Genomic DNA, 22677 nt, shown 5'->3' with positions numbered 1-22677 from the left:
ACACACACACACACACTACCCAGGTGTGGGAGTGTGCACCTGTGGTCCCTGCTCATATGAGAGGCTGATGTCGGAGAATCTCTTGAGCCCACGAGGTTGAGGCTGCAGTGAGCCATGGTCGTGCCTGGGCAATAGAGCAAGAGCCTGTCTCAAAATAATTTTTAAAAAATTTAAAAAAACAAAAATAAATAAGGAAATGATAGTTTCTAAATATGAAGACACTTAAAGACCAATAAAAATGTATTTCTATGTTCCTTTATGTTCTATCAAAACAATATTATGTGGCATTCTAGTATTACCACACGAGTTTCAGCCTTCTGCTTTTGAAATTGTTTCTGTTTACATGCTTGTTTTTCGTGTGTCCACATAGACCTGAATCCCCTGACATTTTAACAGAGCTGGGACAGACAGGCCCAAATTGGATGTTGCTTCTAGGTAGGGAATCACTGGCAGACTTCATATCCAATTATATTTCAGTTAAGCCAGTAAATATTAGGCCATTAATTCATTTGAAGTCCTGGAAAGATTTCTCACATTTTTGTTATCTTCCTCATATGAAGTCTGTAATGATGTAGTATTTATATTTCTGAGAAAGGAATGCACAGAAATTTTGTGTGCTTGCTTGCTTAAAACAAGAATGAACTGTTGCCCTTTGTTGTTTCAGTGGTCTACCCAAGAAAGGAAAAAAAGTTACTTGATGACGAGTGTCTGGGGTCTTTGAGTCTAAATAGAAGACTTAGACCAAATTCCTGTCTGTGTCCCATATACCCCATGAAACATGTTTGAACAGCACTGTACAGGTGGACAATTTTTTGAAGTCTAGAGACATAGCACTTGTGAATGAATGTCAAGAGTCTTCTGTATTAACCTAAAAAATTTTAGTATTGGATCAAAGCCTAATTTAGAAGAAAAAATACTTGGTGAATTCTTGTTGAAACATAAGATAAAACAGAGACAAATTATTATGCTTTTTAAGTTATGTTTTAGATATACAGTTTTATACACACAATTTACGTTTTCCAATTTAATGTAAATTCCTATGAGATTACATAAAAGAGTCGCTGTTCATAGGCTCCATATGTTCTGCCAACTGCATATCTCTCTTTTTTGTTTCATCATTTAAAAAATCTTCTGATCCTTTCTTGTTCTGAAATACCACTTTTATTCCCAATTATCCTGTTTCTTGGCCCTGACCCATCCTATTTGCTGCTTGTTCTCTGATAAACAATGCTTATTTGCTGCTTCCAAGTGGCAGCAGAGGTAATGGTTAATTTCATGAGCTCTGCAGGCATAGTGCCTGGGTGTGAATCCTGTCTCTCTGCCTTTTCCTAGATTAGTGAGCTTAGATGAGTCATTCACCCTTTCTGGGCCTCAGAATTCTCCCCTGCAAAATGGAGATAAAAATAGTTGTGAGAATTACGTGAGATGATAGATTTAGGGACTATAGAATAGTGCCTGCCATAAAGCTATTCATATCTCTGTCAGAAGAGTAGGAATATGTATCCTGTCAATATAGCTGACATTTGCAGTTTACCAGGCATTCTGATTCTATTTCCTGCCCCCTCCTATCTCCTGCTTTTGGATTATCACACTTTCAGGGAATCTAGCAAGAGGCCTCAAGCCTGTCTAGTCTACTCATTCAAACATTTTCCAGCAAATATTTATTGCTTGGCACAAGAGATATAGTGGTTGGCAGTATTCTCTATGAGCTTCTGGGAGGCATAAACCTATTCATTCATACAAACAAATATGTAATTGTGAAAAATACTGTGAATAGAAAAATAATGTGATAATACCTTCTTACAGGTAGGGGAAGTCCATAAAGGCTTTTCTGAACAAATGACATCAAAGCTGAAGGCTGAAGAATGGGTTAGCCAGGCAAAGTTGAAGACATGTTATAGTGTAGGAAAAGTTTGGAGACAAGAAAGGCATGCTGGATACACTCTACATCCAGTCGAACTAAAGGTAAATGAGTTACAGGGGAGAGTGATGTGGCATAAGCATAAGGTGGGGAAGCAAGTGGAAGCAAAAATAGGAAGTTGAGGCTTAAAAGTCAAGCAGGGACCAGATCTGTAGGGACTTGTATGATTAATCTTCATATTAAGGGTTTTGCTTTATCCTAAAAATTACAGAAAGCATGAAGAATGCAAAGCTGGGGATTAATATAAGGAATTTTGCATTTTTAAAAGATCACACTGGAGAATAGAGAGAGGGGGAGTGGAAGGGCTTCTCTCTTTGTTTCTTAGTTACAATACCTGGAAAAGGACAGTAGCCTCCTCAATGAAGCTTTCCTTGATAACATTTTGCCCATAGAGGTGGCCTTCACTCATTTTTTCACCTAATGAACCCATGATCTGTTGCACTTCTCACACTGCACTGTGAACCTGACCCAGGCCAAGGTGTTCAGTATTGTAGGATGAATAAGCATTGATTCTCCTCTCCTAAGATGAGACAGGGGCATTTTAAGGCCAAGGACTATGTATATTCATCTTTGTATTATCCACGGCATCTAGCAAGTCCCTACCACATGTTGGGCTCTCAATCTTTTGTTGATGTTGTTGTTGAGAAATCAAATGAAAAGAAGTGGTTTTTCATGATGGATGGAAATGGGGGTTTTGGATCATGGATGCAATTTAATTTTTTATACTCTCATTGAAAGTTGGTAATATTAATTGAGATCCTAGAGTGGCTGTTTGATAAATACCTTTGAGGGTAGCATTAGAAGATCTAAATTTGAGCATGAGCAGATGCCCAGCAAATACTAAATGAATTGAATGTGTTTCAGCCATACTTGCCTATTACATCTGTTTGTAGATCTTCTGTGGTTTATTTTAGGAGACGGAAAAAAATCTCTAATCCATCCTAAACCTCCACTAATGCCATCTTCATTTTGGCACAGTGATAACTCAGAGATGTAAACTCTCAGGTGTGGAGAGAGCTTGCAATACCAGGTTATTAATAGATTGAATACAGGGCTTTTTTTGTTCTTTTCCTTTTGTTTAAGATGAAACAAAAAATGGCTGAAATGAAAGTGATTTATATGCCTCTTTATGGTATTTTAAACCATAAGAGATTAATCAGTGATTACTTTTTTTTAGACTAGGAAAAATAATTCAACTCTTTAAAACTTTCCCACTTAGTATTTACTGCAGGGAAATTCACTAACAAATTCATTGAGGCATTATTTACACAAGCAGAAACATGGGGTTAGTTTGTCACTTTCTCTCTGTTGTGTTATTGTTGAAAATTAGCATTCAGCTCAGCAAATTGAATATTAAGAATTCTTTCTTTTTTTGTCACCATGTGTATTGATTTCAAATGCATGCCCTATTAGTAATTTACAAAGAATGTATTTTATAGTAGAAATTGGTTTAAGTGGTTGTTCAGGAGACATGTTTTACTCAAAGCAGCATTTAGCCTGGCTACTTTGCCTTTTGATGACTATTTAAAAGGATGCCATTATGTCTTTGTTACTTATTGTTCTCTCAGGATAAGCTAATGGTTTAAGTTCATATTAATTCCTAGCACTTTTCAGTTTTTATCTCAAAAGTCATTGATACTTATTACTTAATTGAAAAAACTGATTCTTCTCTCCAAGCAATGTTTGTATCTAAATATTGAGCAACTTTACAAATAAAATGACCTTTCTTATTACATATACTTTTTTCCCCTCAAATTTACTTGCTCTTTATTGTTTGCATCATACAACTTCAAAAATTTTGGGGAGGAAGCACATTTGCCTCTGTTTATCTCCATCATATTAAAATAAGAAAGCAGCAATAACTGAGTGCAATAGTCCTGAATTTCTGAAAGTGTGAAGAGAGCAGTAGATGCAAATTAAGGGGGAAAGTCTAATATTTTATGTATCAAATTCTGATATGTTTATCTAATTGTTGAGTCTTTAGAGTTGTTTTTTATAGTTTGTGTTTATTTCTGCTAGTTTTCTGGAATTTCATTAGTTTCATAAAGTTTATGGATGATTATACTCCAATCCCTTTATTTGACAATTGAGGAAACTGAAGTCCCAGAACTAAGTGGATAACTAGAGCTAGGTGGATGTCGGGGCTGGGAGTGGAGACAGCAGTTCAGGCTCTGCTTTATCCGGCATGTCTTCCTTCAGTTCATAGTATAGTACATGCTAGCACAAACCAGAAAACCTTCTTTTTCTTGAACTAAACCTTGATGTTAGTTTTAAAAGTCAAGATTCCATGGTCTAGTTTTGAGGTTCTTAGACGTTTATACTTTTTGAATTGATAAAATTTCCAAAGAATTAGGAGACTGACATAGAATTGCCAATTTTTAGTTTTCTCAGTTCAGAACATTAAGAAACAAAGCAAAAATACACCAATGCCTCATTATATTATTGTCATTTCATAAATGGACATTTTCTCATCTAAAAGGAGATGAGTAGGACTTTTCCTGTTAAGCTAGAAAGGGCAACTGTAACCCAAAACAGTGAACTAAAAGCCATCAAACTATTCCACGTTCTGTAAGGATAGACATACACAAGGGTGGTCTCGTACCTCGCTCTGAGGCAGAGGCAGCCAGATGGGTTCTGATTCTAATCCTCATCCTGGCAACCTCTGAACTCTCATATACATAGACTCTAGGTGGGGAGAGGAGGTGTTGGAAAAGTGCGTTATTGGCCTACTGAAAATGAAGAACCATTTCTAGAGACAGAAGTGCCTTCAACAAAGGACAGATTAACTTCTGTATCCCTTAGGCTCCAGTTAGGAAAACAAAAGGATTTAATACAAGCAATTTGTCAATTCTCCTGGAAGAATAAAGAGGGTCTCCTCTCTCCAAGTCTCTTCTAGTCTCCTACCAGTGATTTCCATTGTCAGCACCTAAAGGAAGCCACCTAGAAAGAGAATCTGTTAAATGTAGTTTGCAATGTAGTCTGCAATGTAGTTTGATTCACATAGCAGAATTTAGAATGATTGGCTTGGGGCTGAAAGACATTGGTAAATAACTGACAGTATCTCTTCTCTCCATTGATCACTTAGGGAGAAGGATTTTGTGCTTTTTTGAGAAGGAGAAAGAGAAGTGGAGAGATATAGCAAGGAACAGAGAAGAAATAGCAGCAAAGCAGCCTATACATTTAGGTGTATCTATACATTTAGTATACATACATTTAGTGATATATATATTTAGTGTGACAAGGATGCTTGAGCCTATTCTGGATCAAGTGGACATTGCAGCTTGAGCCATCATGTCATTATTCCAATCAAGAGAGTAGACTATCGGGCAAGGGGACCTTACCAACAGGAGTTTCAATGTGTGCCAGTGGGGGTGGAACTGAAGTTACTTCTCCCCAGTGTGAAAGCTCCTACTGCCCCGTTACAGGAAGGGCCTCATCTCAACACCTGCCTTAGAGAAGGTGTCAAAGTAAGTCTGATTTTACCAGAGAAGCAGAGACACTCAAAAAGGACTGCAATTAAATGCCTAGTTAAGTAAGAAGACTTTTCCCTCTTGTCATTAGTTCTTCTACTCTGCCACAATATAGAAAGAGTTAGAACCTGAAGATAAAAGTAGAGAGGAAGAATAAAAGAATAGTACATTCTTTCTTCCCACTCCAAGTCCCAGACACTGGCCACTGAATTAAAACAGTTATAAAATGGGAGTTATGGAAGCAATCTGAACTGTTGTTAAGGAGAAGAGAATAGATTTGATATTGCATATGGAAAACAGTTATTGGAGAAAAATGAAGACTAGTTCATATCTGTGCTCTACTGAGTTCAGAATGTTCAATAAATCAGTTACATAAGAAATAGAATGAAAGCTTTTTGAACATCATCTGCAAAATAAAAGATATTTTTTAAATTGGAAAAAAAGTAGTATTTTTAAACTCAAAATATTACTTTCGTTTTTCTCATTTCTGCATGGTTTTGTCTAGCATGTGTCCATGATATAGAATTTTAAAATAATTATCACTATTCACTGAAATTCCTTTTAGCCAGGTATCACTAGTACTGATAACTCTAACCTGTGAAAGGCGAAATTCACACATTAACACAGAAGTCAGGGTCCTTTTCCTCATTTTAGCCTTTAAATATCTGTGGAGAAAGGGGAAAGAGGAAAAGGTGCAATTATATAAAGAATATTCTAGTCTGAATAAAACAGAACATTATGAAGGACTAATATAAATTTAAAAGCATCTTTTAAGTGGTGAAATATAAAACCACAGGGAAAACTATTAAACATATATCAGAAATGGAATCTGTCATCACATTTATCACCTTAGAAATTTTTAGAAATACTTTGTTTTAATGAAGCATATGGTGTTTTGCTTATTCAGAAGCAAATTTTATAAGGGACAGTAATCTCAGATTAAGAGAACCTGATCTGTCCTCTCACTTACAACATTTGCCTTAAATATGAGGCATTTAAAAACTTTAGTATCTTTTAATATCACTCCTTTTTGTCCTTACGCTAGCAGGGAGCATGGCTCCAGGAAACTGATCACCTTAACTTGTATTACTAACGTCAGAAAAAAAAGATATAAAAACCATTTCACCTAGTTTCACCTTGAAAAGATGTAAATAAGACCCAATCAGTGGTACAGTGATAGGTTAATAGTCTTGGTTTTAGAACAAGAATGTTCTGGTCTTAACCAGTAGAGTGCATGCCTTTGGGCAGGCTTCATTACTGTTCCCAAGAAATGATTCCCTCACTTGTCTTGATAATTGTGCCTAGCTCATTTGGTTGGTTGCTTTTATGACATAATTGAAATCATGTACGTAGAGTGCTTAAAAATGGCTGAAGGTAAATCCTCCATCTCTGTTAGCCTAAACAAAAGGCAGCAGAGGTTCCTGAAAAGAATCTCCATTGTCATCTGTGAGTGAGGACACAAAACTATTTTTGCCTTACAAAAACAAATTGAGATAATGCTTGCTTGCCGACCTTTTCTCAAAGTATCAAAACCAATCTAGATCTCCAAGTAGGTTCTACTCATTTATTCTTTCAATACTTATTTATTGAGACTTGCTTGTGTCAGTCACTGTGCTAGGAACTGAGGGGAGATATTTAATAATTACCTTCTGACTATTGTAAAGTTTTGGAAGCAAGTCTGTATTAGTCAGGATCCTAGTAGGAAATAGATTGTTCTCTTAAAGAGGCTGAAAGAGAGTTTAATGGAGGTACTATTTACAAAGGGTATGGGCAGGGTTGAGGATAAACAAAAAGGGCTATGAAATACCAGGAGGCTAGCAACAATGGGAAGCTGCTTCTGGTTCTACAGCTAAATAGGGAGGCCTGCAGGATCTGTGACCTCAAGTAGAACGTTTTAGCCATGGCTACACTATGGCCAGCAGGGAGGGTCACCTCTTTCCTCCTGCCTTCTGATCTTTTGCAACTGCCCCCATTGGCTGAACATACCCAGGAGCCAGAGGGCTAGACAGTACCTGAGAACCAGCCTCCCAGGGCACAGACCATAATGGAGAAGGGCCAAGAGTGGGTCTGAAGGGGCAGATGAGGAATATCCAGAAAACAATCAATCTATATTTCTTGCTTTTTTCTGTCTTATATAACATATATTGACTTTTTCCCCTAAATATAAAATAATGTATTTTTATTGTAGAACATTTGGAAAACTGCCTTGTAATTTGTGATCCTGCTTTTTCCGAGTCAGGACATGTGTCCGATTGAAGGCACATGAATTTATATAGTAAGTTATCATACTCAAAGGATCATAAAACAAATTTATTTCCATGGCTAAGACCTTACAAAAATACTCTTGCTTGTAAAAAGATCTACTGAAGTTACCCTGGACCATTTTGTCTCTCTGCCTGTTGTAAGCTTCCTCATCATGGCATCTTTCTACATGTATTGCACTCTTGGCATTCCTTTTTATATTTTTGAACATCATATTGTTCTACATTTTCTCCACTAAAGAAATTCAACTCACTTAGAAAACCTTCTATAACCCTTATTCCATTATTATCATTCTTCCATTATCATCATTTCACATAGCATCTTTAATATTTTTTATATGCTCACAACTTCACAATTATAATCATTGAGTATGTATAGTTTTATATCCTGCGTTTAAAACACATTTAAATCTTGCTTTTCTTAAATTTAGGAGTCTGAACTTTTTTTTTTCAGGTTTAACCCTAACTATAGAGGCCCTCAATATTGACTATAACCCTGATAAAATATCTCTTGTTACTTGTCTACTTTTGCTGGGTTACAAGCAGCCTTTGAGTAAAAGTATTAAAATTCTGCCTGCTGCTGTTTGGTGAGCATTAGAGGGGCATCGTAGTTCTAATCATTCTTTGGTGTATGCCGAGGAAATTCTTGTCCTTTGCATATTGAATCAAATACCTGAAAAGCCGGTGGGGTTCTCTCCCTAGAGCACTTATAAAGGCAAAGTTTCTCTCTTCCCCCATTCTCTTATCTACTTTGTCAGTTTCACTGCCAACTCCTGCATAATGTAGTCAAATTATGTGTTAGAAATTCAACCCTGGTTTCCTGGGTGATGGTACACTGCCACTACTTAGTATTCCTAGTCACATAGCTACAATTTCATCATGCTCTTAATCTATATATATCTTCATGCTAGAGAAGCAGACTTTTTTTTTTTAATAAGGCATGCATTAAGGGTTAAATGGACACAGTGAAAAAAATATATAGGAGTCCTTGAGCTCAGCAACAATACAGGATATTTTTGGTACTAAGACCTTGTGAAACCATCATATGGACTAATACTTCTTGGATTTTGTATTTTTTATAGTACATCTTTTTTCAGTTAAATTCTGCAAACACCAAATTCTTTGTATTGTCTTGTAGTCTGTTGTATGACAACTTCATATTTTAAAAATTTTATTTTAGACTTAGTGGGTACATGTGCAGGTTTGTTACATGGATATATTGAGTAACGCTGAGGTTTGGGCTTCCAGTGAACCCATCAACCGAAATAGTGAACACAGTGCCCAATAGATACTATTTCACCTTTTACCTCCCTCCCACTCTCTTCCCTTTGAGTCTTCATAAACCAGTGACTGCTTTGCCTTTGGTTTCCACAATCAGAGTGCACCCTTAAATTCTGGTAGTGTTATAGAGGTTCTTTGTTTCTGCAATGACTTCCAGTGATCTACACAAAGCCGATGTCATGAACTACAGCATCTCTATCTCAAAATAGCTAGATTTGTGTGACTTAAACCAGGAAATTCAAGCTCTAACTACCGGTTGCTAGAATTTTCTGTGATAAGTAATTGCCTACTAGTTTATGCAGTAGACATATGAGAGATTTAAACTGGTGGTAAAAATTAAGATTAAGGTTTTTTTCTTTCATGTATATATATTTTGTATTGGTTTACTTTTCTTCACTTTTTTTTGACAGTATAAAGCAGTCATATTCTTTAAATTCTGAACTCGTCATATTTTAGCTGTGTTACCTTGGCCAAATAATTTGTTCTCTCTGTTCCTTTGTTAGAAAAAATGATGAAAATAATCTAACAAACTGTTGCAAGCATCAAATAAAATATTTTATGGGAATATACTTTGTAAACTATAAAACATTTGTGTTAAATGCATATTATTTTTAGATTCTTCATGATCATTATTTGGGAGCCTAATTGTTACTCATTATTCCTACTATCTTTTCCCAAATAGCTTTGTACCAATTTCTTGGATTTTTGTATTAATATTTTGTGAAGCTCTTTTCTCAGCATATCAAACTTAATTGGCTTGGTAAATTATGATGTTTGCTTTTACATGTACATTGTACATATTTCAAATGTTAATTTAGAGAGTATGCCACATATTTTTCTTTAAGGATACAGAGCTGTTCTTTTTTGTGTGTTTTTTTTCTCCTGTAGGTATTAAAAAGTGTCAGCAAAGCTGCACTGAATAACAGACATCCTAAGAGGGGATATTTTCTACCTCTATAATGAAGAAAAGCAGGAGTGTGATGACGGTGACGGCTGATGATGTAAGTTTCAAAAGGCCCAATCATGTTTGGTCTGTTCAATAAAGAAGTCACTGGATAATTCTATTCAAAGGGCAGCTGGGGGCATTTAACACACCACTCTGTGACTAGGTGTTTCTATGACATGGGCACAGCCAGTACCTGGACCTGACGTTCTGTGAGTTGGACAGCAGGAACAATGCCCTCTTTGCATCTTGGAAATGGGCTGAGTTTCACTTTTATGGTTTTCAATCACAGAACCACCAATCTCTAGTCTATGCCCAGATCCTCACTCTCAGATAATTCCTCTTTCCACACTGCTTGCATTATCATCAGTTCTCTGATAACTTTCTTCCACACTTTTACCCATGTACAGCTAACCCTTGAAAGTCACTTCCTGTGGTGGGGTTTTTGACAACTACTCCTAAGAAGCTTGTGATACACACATCCCGTAGGCCTTTGCTACTCAAGTGTAGTCCTTGGACCAGCAGTATTAGCATTACCTGGGTGTTTATTGAGAATGCAGAATCTCAGGCCACACCTCAGACCTACAAATCAGACTATATTTTAACGGGATAGCAGAGTAAATAGGTATGTACTTTGTTTGAAAGCCCCGATCTAAATCATCTGAAGAAATCTGTAAACTATCTTCTATAGCTTTGGATCTTGGTCCTTAATTATCTCTTTGCTTTCAATTGACCAATCCTTCATTAGTGTGTCTTTAATTGTCTCATCTTTACCCAATTACTGTTTGTAATTGAACTAAAAATTATGTGCCGCTGATCAGATATGTGAAAGGAAAGAAGGGAGGGAAGAAGAAAAAACAATTTTCCTTGTTTTCTGTAATAATCCATCTTGTTAAGCTCCTGTTTCACAGATGCTCACCCTATGGGCCCTGTGGTCCCTTTGCCTCATACTGTAGCAAAGCCTTTGGCAAGAATGCTAGAACTAATTCTCAGCTTCCTTCTGTGTTCCTGTAGGACCCACAGTGCAGAGGGAGAGTTAGGTGTGCTATTTAGATTTTTCCTTCCCAAATACACTCCTTTTCCATTGCCATTTCTATTTTTTGTGTCAAAGAATCTAGTTAATGTGTTCTGTTCTGTCACTTGTGGCAGCATTTACTTCTTCTTCTTCTTCTTTTTTTTTTTTTCTTTCTTCCTCTCTCCTGGACCAGAAGGGCGTTTCCTTAAGTTATAGTCTAAGTTCCCAGTACCAGCGTTGCTCAGGATACCTAAAAGAAAACTTCTGGAATTTAGAAAACTTTTTTTCTTAAAAAAAAAAAAAGGCTTGTGATTGTCCCTTAATACTATTTGTATACTGTGTGCACCAGTATTTTGTTTTTTGGAAGAATAAAACTGAGCAATGCCTTCCATATGGACAAACCATTAGTTCTTTCTCATTGCATCCTTAGAATAATAATCCTGATCCTCCCTGAGGGAATGGTGGGCATAGTCAAAAGAAGAGGAAGGTTGCCTGCAAGAAGCATGCAATGGATATGAACATTAACCCCACCATATTGAATAAATATTACCTAGATTTACTCTGTCTACTATGGTAGCCACCAGCCACATGTGACTATTAAGTATTAGTCTAAATGGAAATGTGCTGTAAGCATGAAATACATCTTGGATTTTGAATATACAGTGCAATACAAAGCATTTCATTAATAATTTTTGATAATATTACATGTTGCAATGGTTATATTTTGCATATGCAAGGCTAAGTAAAATATGTTATTAAACTAAATTTTACCTGTTTCTTTTTACTTTTTAAATGTATCTACTAGAAAATTTAACATTACACCTTTGATTCTCATTTGCATTTCTAATCACAGAAATTATATATGCAAATATATTAGGAGATTGTTTCAAAGAAGGGAAAATAGTAAGAGCGATAATAATTACTCCAACAAACTACTCTTGTAATTGATGGTGACTGCCTACAATAAAATCAGTTTTCGAAGAAAAAATTACTTTTATTATTGTCTCATGGAGTATCATGACATTTAGCTTCAATAGGGACTCTGACTGTCATTTGCTGCTTTCCATAATTTCCATTTCTGATTTCATAAGACTTAAAAAATTATGTCCTGTGGTCCAAATTGAATGTGTACCGAAGCACAGTAGGAGACCTTAAAAATACCTTATTCCATTTTCTCACTATGAGTTTAACCAAAAGAATTCAAAAAGTAGAGAATGCTTCAAAAATGACTGAAATAGACAAAACAAAAGACAAGTAACAACAGCAACAAAACCTTGACTACTTAAGCACCAGCATTTCTCATCTGGACATTTCAATGGTCCTAACTTGGTTGGTTTCGATATGGGGATATGACAAAGAGCTCAGTCCTTTGGTGTCCCCTCCCCCTCCTCTCTGTAAACTTCTACTTAGGTGCAGGATTTTACACTACCTTTTCCTTTGTGACAAGCTTTTCAAATTTTATTGGCAAGAATACTGACTTTTAAACAAACAGTTATTCAGAAACAGAAGGATAATCCAAAACTATGTTGTTTCCTTAGGAATTTTTCATATTACCAGGTGAATTTTGGAAACCATGATACATTTTAAAAGTTGTGATTTCCAGAGGTAACATTCAAATTAATGTTCCTTTCTGCAAAATATTTGAAAATTTAGGAAAGGAAGTTCAAGATCACAAATCAGTAATTGAGAATTGACTAAATTAAATTTTACTTTGAGGTTTTTAGTAATTTTAGAGTAGTGGTGTATAAATTATGGGTATGAATTAGAGTGTGAAGTAATTATGAATAAATCTGCATGAGTTAATTAGTGTTTGTAAAACAATATTAAGTTTTCATCTTGAATTTAATTTCTGAAAAGCTATTCCATTATGTTCTTACTTTGTGGCAATGCATTTAATATTAACTGAGGTCTTCTGGAACAAATCTTTTTAACTTAAAGAATATTTCAAATTTGAAAATTTGAGCTTGTTTGCAAATTAGTGTGGGAAATATTTTGTGATAGGTGTGACTTTTTTATTTTTCAAATAACAAGTGCCAAATAGTACCCATTTAGGTCACTTACTACAATTAAACCTGGATGGTAATAGTTCTTTTTTCTAAAGAAGAAAAATATCTAATAATCATATTAGGAGGTTAGGGTGGTTGGTGGTTTAGCTACATGATAGATATCCTTATTTCTGTTCTTTGGTAAGGTGTTTCTTACATAAGAGATAAAGTATATATTCAAGACTTTGCTTTCCAGATAACCAGTGCTTTCTTTACATGCATATTTGGAACTAGACTGATTTACCGTTATGATTTCCTTTAGTTTATTCTTAAATCTCTTCAGGAAGATTTTATATATTTTGTCTCCTAAAGAAGTTTGTTAGTCTTTTAAAAAATAAACATATATATTAGTTTTTCCCTTTAGCCTCTAATTTACACACATAGACACACACACACATGCACACACACATACACACACAACATACAGTAAGTGCTAGGCCTACAATGGATTTGATATAATAACTAGTTACTAGACAGTGAAACACTGATACATTCCAGAATGTTTCAAACTCTGGAAAATTTTAAATTGTTTTGTCGTCTTCCTGATACTAAACTATGATTCTACTGAATTTCAAATAAATAGTATTTTAAAATTATAAGTCAAGCACAAGAAAATATAATGGTGTCTCATTTTCTGGTATGGAGGGTGGGGCTCCTGAAAATTCTCAAGCCTGTTCTTGCCTAGATTTCTATCATCAAAGTATAGTCTTGCATGCATCAGATAAGTATAAATCACTAGATTATATGTTCTATGAGAAAAGATTCCATTCCTCTTTTTGCTATTGTATCCTTCTTAAATAGCACAGTGCAAAATAATAATAGATGTGTGTCAAATATTTGTTGAATTAACCCAGCTAGATCCTCAAACTTGACTTAATTATCCTTATATGAACTAGGATAGGGGCCGTGGGGTAGAGGAGCGGAGGGTAAAGAACTTTGTTTAAACTTTAGGAGGTCTAGTCTCAGGTTCTCCTAACTCAAGTCTGAAGAGCTAGTAGGAAATACCTGTCTTTAGGGTCACAGAGTAATTTTCAGGTGAGAGACTGTAGCCTGATGCTAGGACTTCCGTTATTCCCTGCTAGCTAAGTGTGAACAGTGAAAATTGTAACTTTGAAACCTTAAGTTGATATCAGTGACCATTGCAGGGCTATAACATTTTCTGTCTTTTAGCTGGTATGAATGGTACACCAGGCAGAGGCTCATTTGGGCCTCCCACTCCCAACAATCTCAGGACCCATTGTCATCAAAAGATATGGGAAGAATAAATAACTTGTATCATTGAGTATAGCACAATGTCTTTGTCTTCTCACAAAGTGTATGATTAATGTCAGCATTAGGGCATGTACTTGAACATGGCAGTTCAAGACTGAATAAAGTATACTTCTTTTTCTGAGTTCTTACACAATTTGAAAAAAAAAATCTCCAATTGTAAGAAGACCTTTCATAAGAACGTAACAGTCACCTCTAATTATCAACATTCAGCTGTTCTAAGATAGATAATATTTTTACTTTAAAACACTGAATGGCTAGGCGCAGTGGCTCATGCCTGTAATCCCAGCACTTTGGGAGGCCGGGACAGGCAGATCACCTGAGGTCAGGAGTTTGAGACCAGCCTGGCCAACATGGCGAAACCCCGTCCCTACTAAAAATACAAAAATTAGCTGGGCGTTGTGGTGTGTGCCTGTAGTCCTAGCTACTTGGGAGGCTGAGGCAGGAGAATCACTTAAACCCAGGAGGAAGAGGTTGCAGTGAGCTGAGATCACTCCAGCCTGGGTGACAGAGCGAGACTCCATCTCAAAAAATAAATAAATACATAAAATAAAATACTGAACGAGAAACTTTATATTTTCTCATAGTTCCCATAGTTGCAGAATGATAACATTGATTTCCAAAATATATTTTTAATTTTAGCAAATATCATTTTAGCAAATTATGAAAAAAATTAAAATAGGAAAGAAGGAGGCCTCCAATCCACATGCTACAACTAGTAAACATTATCTATATGCCTAAAAATCTCCAGGAATATGCAACTGATAAGTTTATTCTAAAAGCTGAGAATCAGCCTCTTCTATTGTTTTCTCTTTAAGCTTTTGACATCAATGTTAGATTCTGATTGTGAGATAATCAGGACATCATAAGTGACAGCTTGATCATTTAGTTTCTTCTTTCACTCCATTTAACATTTGAATTTCATTTTCTTTCTCTTCTTTTTTTCTTTCCCTGTGGTTCCTCCAGAATGTTAAAGATTATTTTGAATGTAGCTTGAGTAAATCCTACAGTTCTTCCAGTAACACACTTGGGATCGACCTCTGGAGAGGGAGAAGGTGTTGCTCAGGAAACTTACAGTTACCACCACTGTCTCAAAGACAGAATGAAAGGGCAAGGACTCCTGAGGGAGATGGTATTTCCAGGCCGACCACACTGCCTTTGACAACGCTTCCAAGCATTGCTATTACAACTGTAAGCCAGGAGTGGTGAGTAGCCTCAAAATCAAATGTCAATTCTAAATTTTTATTTTCCAATTTCTCCAAATACAATTTCATAGTATTAAAATGTGAGTTTTCTGTGAAATACCTAAGATGATTGACATTTTGAGAATTCGTTTCCCTTTAGAATCAAAGATAAGGTCTTGTAAACAGTGGAGATATTTTCTGGTTCTTCAGAGTGGAAGGAACATGCTTCATTTAAAGCTACTGAGGAAGGAATGAGATACATTTACATTAATGTAAAGGGATAACAAAATTACTGCTTATGATCTAACTTTTTTAAAAAGAGCTATACAGTGTGTATCAGTATTTTTTGACTTAGAAAAACAAATTACATGTTACTATATGTATATGATGTTCTTATTGCTGAACTCTACACTTATCCCTAGCTTCTATTTATTATCATCCTACTTTATTAATCTCAGTTTGTGATTATCTATAAAATAAAACATTTCATTGTAAATTGAAAGAGTAATGAAAATTGCGCTATGAGAGATGCTGGGACTGTTGTGCAGAGTCTATATTTGTGAAAGAGGCTATTTTAAACCAGTGTTGAAAAGTTAATCATATAATCTTACAATTGTGGTTATTGTGCCATGACTGCTTAAAATATGTGCTTTATTATATATTTCATAATTAGTACATTCTCACTTTTTCTTTTCTGTTTTCCTACATCATTTAAAAATATTTTTCAAGAATGATTGGCTTACATATCATGGAGGTTTATCATGAAAGTGAAAAATATTTTCTCTGATATGATTTTAGATTAATAATGTGTTGCTTTTAAAATCACTTTTTGTTTACATAATTTATCAAGTGAAAGACTAAGCATTAAATTATTGTACAACATTATTCTAGTAAATTATTAAAAATCTATTATTTTTATGGTGTACCATGTACCTCTGCCACATGCTGAGCTCTCCAGGGCTGATGAGTAGCCCAGTATGTGCTCTTTGAATAATGATATACGGCATCTTGACATCCTTTAGTCAATGTTTACCTGACACACTGAGCATTAGATCACTGAAACTCCAGGTATCACAGTTAATAACATCAAATATTTAATCAGACAATCTGTGTGATAGAGAATCATGCTAAAACATTTTAAAGAAAATGGGTTAAAAATTTGAGAAGGACTGTCTTACATCTTCTGTTCAGCTGAATTAACATTATATAAGAGTCATAGCCAATCATGGAGAATTAAAAGGGCGCATAGGGCTCCCCTATAGGATACTCAATCACATGGCTTATGTGATTAGTCTTGATTATTTGTCTGTATAATTACGGATTTGGAGTCTTAAAGATTTCCAGATTTATTTTTCAGCAGGTTGGCAGTGATACAATTCTATCAGTTGTTAAAGTATTGAAATGCTTTCATACCAGTTGGTAAATATATGCTTTCTTGAGCTCTCTGATTGCCCCTACTACTCTCGCAGACTATTCTCCTGAAGCCTCTAGAATTTCTCACAATCTAAAAACAAAGAGGTGAAGACTGGCGCAGAGGAATCTGGTTTTGGTGGGTGTTGGTGCTATATCTGTTGTTAGCTATTTTGAATAACACCCTGGATAAAATGTACAGTGCCTTGTAAAGTTTGAGTTCATTTAATTCAAAGACATTTTGGGAGTTGTAGAATTGTTCCTTCCTTAGAAATATCAAATCTAGACTCTGCCATTTGGGGCATGCTTGTTTCTCTTTCCTAGTTGAATGTTTTTATTTTTAAAGGAGGGCAATAATATTTACCTCATAGGCTATTGTGAGGATCAAATGATGTAATCTATCTAAGGTATTTTGCTTAGTAAAATGCATATGGTAGGTAATCAGCAAATGTTGATTTTTGTCCTCTTGATCATTATCCAATAAATATTTTTTGGAAATTAGAAACCATGTCTCTAGTATCAGTAGCCTCATTCTTGGCATCAGTATTTTAGGTTGAAATGGAAAATTTAGCCATTATTCATGTTCAATAGTCAGTGAGCACCACATATTGGTAATTCATTTATAACATGTGTGTTTTATTTCAATTAACAGGATACTTTTTAAAGTATGAGACTAGAGTATGCAGATAACTCTAAATTTATTTTAAAACATAAGTAACTAAAAGCATTTCTGAACATCTCTTGAAAATCCAGCTTCCACCGGAATACTGATAGCTGAAGACTGGTGGAATTATTGGTGAAGGAATCTGATTAAAAAATGATTTGACTAGAAGTGAGGGAACTGGGTTCAAATTATCATCAATGCCATCAACTTGATGAAAGTTCATAGAGATAAGGAGTACTTCCTAGGACTACGTGAGAGAAAGAATTATGCTTACCACTTAGAGTACCAAGAATATGGAATCAATTTCCATGCCAAGACCAGCAATGAGCAAATGTTTTCTCTAAAGGACCAGATAGTAAATATTTTAAGTTTTATGAGCTTTGCAGTCTCTGTCACAACTACTCATCCTTGCTGTTATATTGTGAAAGGAGCCATAGCCAATGTGTAAATGAAGAAGTGTAGCTGTGTTCCAATAAAACTTTGTTTACAAAAACAAGCAGCAGGCTGGATTTGGCCTGCCAGAATTTGCTGACTTTGAAAAGTCTCCCTTAGAAAAGTTTCCCTTTCTAGGCTAGTAAAGATCTCTAAGACATGATTCTAGGATTTGATCATTGCTTTTACAGTTATCAAGGACAAAAACTGACTTTGAGGTCATGGCTGATGTGCCAAATAAGTCATAAGTATGGGACTGTGTGTTCTAGATCAAGCCATCAAAGACAGTGAAATAATTTGAATCCGTTCTAATGAAAAGTATTGCCTAATTTTATATAAGGTTTTATATAAAAACATTAACATGATTTTATCATATGTTTATTTGGAGAAAACAGGCCATCATTACAGAAAAAAGGCCTGGAATATAAGAATAGTGATTTTATTTATCATGGAGCAAGAAAGAGTTAGAAAGGACTCAAGCCCAGTTTTATTGGGTGACTTCCATTTTGTAGCCTTTCAGATGAGTTTCTATTATAATATAATCTCCAAAAGACACAAATGAACAAACAATGGAGATTATAATACCTACACTTCAAAATCATGAGGAAAATTAAAGAAAAGGTTTGCTATGCATGTAGCACAGTCACTTGTTCTTAATGGTTATTTTGATATTATTATTATTGTCATTTTTATTGTTACATTTAGACTGAGTAGCCAAAATTATGCATTTTCTATTATTGGAGGTTTTAGGGTAAACTTACCTCCTGAGTTCTTGGAACCAACTTGGAAATATGATGAAAGAGGAATTCAGATATGAAAGCAAGATGTTATCTTTAATACTGATAAAGTTGGTACTGAAAAATATAATTTATGTCTGTGGGCAAGTGGGTTCCTAATATTGAAACCTATAATTGCATAGATGCTAGACCTGGGCAGGATCCCCTCACCTCTTATACACACATAAATAGAAGGCCTACCCCTACAAAACTTGTAGCATGGAGGATCTGTAGAAATCCTACTCATGTGAGAAAGTAGAGGGAAGGACTGAACTCTACATGGCCAGTTCCCCCTTATGAAAACACCAAGAAAGATTAAATTATTCATTCTCTCTGGGAAATAGTGAGTAAGGCGGCAGAAAGAGGCTGGAAATGTGATGCTGGTGGCATTCCAGACACTTGCAAGACATATCAAACATTTCCCAATTTTTAAAATCTTAACTTAACTTTAGGGGCACATTAGGGATGTGCCTGTTCTTTAGAGGAAGATATCAGGAGTATACCAGTACTAACTTACTGCCATCTTTGTGAAGCTGTTCTCCCAATATTGACCACTGCCCTTTTGAGTATTCCCCCCAACCCCCTCCCCCACAAAAATCTGAATTCAAAATTTCCTGCTCTTGTAAACTGAAGTTCAAAAAAATGAAGTTCTCACATTTATCTTCCATGTCTTCTTGATTTTCTCATTTTGTTAGCAGGACCTTGAAGCATGGTTTAGAAGGAGGGTTTCCTAACCAGCTGCAGCCTAAGTCATCTTCCACTGTAAAGGCCGTAGTTTCTTCAGGCCCATAGGAATTGTATTCGTATAATACCAGGTCTCTGAGGGACTTCACTTTTTAAATAGTTACTGATCTATAGGTTATGCAATGCTGCATAACCAAATTTAGATAATAAGCCAATTCTGGGCCTTGAACATCTATAGTTAATCTATAACTTTAATCTTCTTACATGAGGATCTTAGAACACTTTACTCTTTCAAGCCCTTCCCAGTTTACAGTTTGTTTTTGTGTATTTTAGTTATTTCTCTCTCTCTGTATATCTTACCACACAATACATTAGCATTATTTTTTGCATTCACTGTTTGATTTGGATTTTCCCAGATACTTACCAATGTTTTGGTTTTAATTCCTCCTCATATCTTAGACCCTCTGCTGGAATTATTTGCCTTTTTGCCTGAAGTAAATTCTTCAGAATTTATTTCAGTTTGTCTGAAAATGTCTTTACTTTATTTCAACACTTTGAAACTATTTTTCCCTGCTTTTTGTCTTCTGTTGTTACTATTAGGAAATCAGCTATCACTCTAATTGTCTTTCTTATAGATAATCTGTCAATTGTTTTTTGTCTCTGGATTTGGGCAGTTGAACTTTGATGTGCCTAAGGATGGATTTCCTTTCATTTATCTTATTTGGGATTTCCCGGACTTCTTGAATATGTAAATTTATATCTTCCTCATCAGATCTGGAATATTCTTTCATTACCTCTTCAAATATTTTCTCTGCCAATCTTTCTCCTCTGCTTTTGGATTTCTGATTAAATGTATTTTATAAACTTACTTCTTTGTCTTCCATTTCTCTTAATTTATTCCACATTTTTTTCTCATTTTGTCTTTCTGGGCTGCATTCTGATAATTGTTTCTAATCTGCCTTTCAGTTTGCTAATTTTTTTTCAAACTATGTCTCATTTGTTATTAAACCTATTATATTTTTTTAATTTTGATTATTGTATTTTTACATTTTAAAGTTTGTATTCATGTATTTAAAAATACACTAGATAATGTTATGTGGTTTTCTATTCCCTGCTATCTATTACTGCATAGCAAATAATCCCAACATTTACTGGCTTAAAATAACATTTTTATCTCAGAGTTTCTATGAATCAGGAATCCAGCTGTGGCTTAGCTGTGTGCCTCTGACTCAGAGTCTCTCACAAGACTGGAATCAAGTAATTGGCCAGTACTGTAGTCATGCATATGGGTGGAAAGGTGGGCAGAACTGCTTCCAACCTGATCAACATGGTTGTTGACAGGCTCAATTCCTGGCTGTGGCTGACTAGAAATACCAGTTCCTTGCCATGTGGGTCTCATAGACCTATGTGAAGGCTATTTATAACATGTCAGTTTGGTTTCTCCAGAGCAAGTGTTTTGAGAAAGAGAGACCAATAGAGACTGAGCAAGACAGAGGTCAAAGTATTTTTACAACTTAGTCTTAGAAGTGACATCCCATCACTTTTATATATTCTGTTCATTAGGTCTTACACATGCACAGGGGAGGGGATTCTGCAAAGGAATAAACAAGGAGGTGGAGATCATTGGAGATCAGTTTAGAGGCTGTATATTGCACTGCAGATATTTTCAAGCTTTTAGAGAACAAGAATAGTTATTTTACCCTTTTGCTCATTTTAGTATCTAAAGTTTTCAGTGAGTCTATTTTCTGTTATCTGTGTTTCCTGATAGTTTTTGCTCATGCTTTTAAAAAACTTTATTAAGAAAAATAGCTAATGCATGCTGGGCTTAATACCTAGGTGATGGGTTGATAGGTGCAGCAAACCACCATGGCACATGTTGTATGTAACAAACTTGCACATCCTGCACATGTACCCCGGAACTGAAAATTAAAAAAAATTCCTTACTACTATTTAAAAAAACTTTATTAAAGTACAACCAGTGTGCAAAAAAGTATACCTATCATAAGAGGGCATGTTGATAAAATTTCACAAATTGGACACAACCACAAAACCAGGAACAAAATCAAGAAGCAAAACTTTACTAGTGTCTCAGAAGCTCTTCTTATGCACCCCCCGAGCCCCTGCCCCATCACTACCTCCTCCATACCTCCAACAACATCTATTAGTTTTGTCTGTTTTTGAACTTTACATAATGGAATCACATAATGTGTAATATTTTGCATTTGACTTATTTATTGCCCTCAACATTAGGTTTAAGAGGTGTGCTTAATTTTTAAAAATTTATTGTGTGCTGCCACAATAAATTAAATGTCATTGAAACATTATTTGTAGGCACAGTTTAAGGTATCAGAGTAAGGTTCACCATAGAGAATTTGCATTTGATTCTATCAGGTCTCTAGGGGCACTGGGGCATTGGTAGATTGATCAGAGGGTTTCTCAATCATCTAGCTGAAACATGATCATAATCTGTTAAGGTCCACTGCCTATGACCCCACGCCCTCAACCCCTGGCCCTGCTTGAATTATCACTGAGGCTACCCTTCTGGCAGTCTCCTGGATGTAGAGTAGGGGTGTGTTTACTTCTATTTTACCTTTGCAATGAGAAAATAGCCCTTTGAAGTTCTGGTTTAAGTTGGGAAGACTCTCCTTTTGAATGCCTCACCCTGGCATGGCTGGGCTTTGATTACAGTTCCCCCTTGACCCTCAAGGACATCAGACTAATATTAACTTTTACTCTGTGTGGTAAATATCCTCAGGGCAAAAGCAACTTTGACGTCCATTATGCACCTTTGGTGAGAAAAGTCCCCTTACACTTTGACTTGCTATTTCCTTACTAACTTGGCATTTCTTTAGTAGCATCAAGAAAATAAGATGATAGTTTTCCTTATTTTTAAAGCAAAGGTTTTGTTGAGATAACCTTGTGAACAATATTACAGAAAACTTTCATAGCTACTTGCTATGGAGATCTTAGGTCCTTTCATCCCACACTTGTTTTGGCTATAAAATTGCCTTTAGTACATTCTTAAACTGAAGCTTCTGATGATAATTCTTAAGTTTGTGCTCCTAAGGGCCTACTGGGACCTATTTCTTTGACTTTTTCTCCCAAAGACACTATCTTTCCCCAGTATCTGAATGTTTTTGGCTTTGAGTAAAATGTTTGCTTATTTTACGTAGTAGATATTAGTGTCTTTACTGTTTTATCTCCCTTTCAGAAAGGAACATCTGAGTTTGCAATAGTTTAAACTGAATCTTGTTTTACTGTCTTTTCTTCCTTTGTACTTGTAGGCCTACATAGAATTGATTACTTCACTTCTTTTACTTTC

General features: G+C 35.5%; 1 protein-coding gene across 2 annotated transcripts in view; it reads left to right on the top strand.

Moving 5' to 3' along the window:
- The window catches only part of PDE4B (phosphodiesterase 4B), a 582717-nt gene that overhangs the window by 112021 nt on the left and 448019 nt on the right, over window positions 1-22677 (top strand). For both annotated transcript variants that reach the window (XM_003806942.5, XM_003806943.5), the window contains exons 2-3: window positions 9822-9934; window positions 15172-15410. In XM_003806942.5, the coding sequence (XP_003806990.1) occupies window positions 9893-9934; window positions 15172-15410 (281 nt within the window). In that variant the 5' untranslated portion in view covers window positions 9822-9892. The remainder of the gene's footprint in view (window positions 1-9821; window positions 9935-15171; window positions 15411-22677) is intronic.

This window comes from Pan paniscus, chromosome 1 (genome assembly GCF_029289425.2).
Source record: "Pan paniscus chromosome 1, NHGRI_mPanPan1-v2.0_pri, whole genome shotgun sequence".
In the NCBI taxonomy this organism is placed as follows: Eukaryota; Metazoa; Chordata; class Mammalia; order Primates; family Hominidae; genus Pan; species Pan paniscus.
Note: the sequence above shows the minus strand (reverse complement) of the source record. Positions and strands in the feature narration are given on the sequence as shown.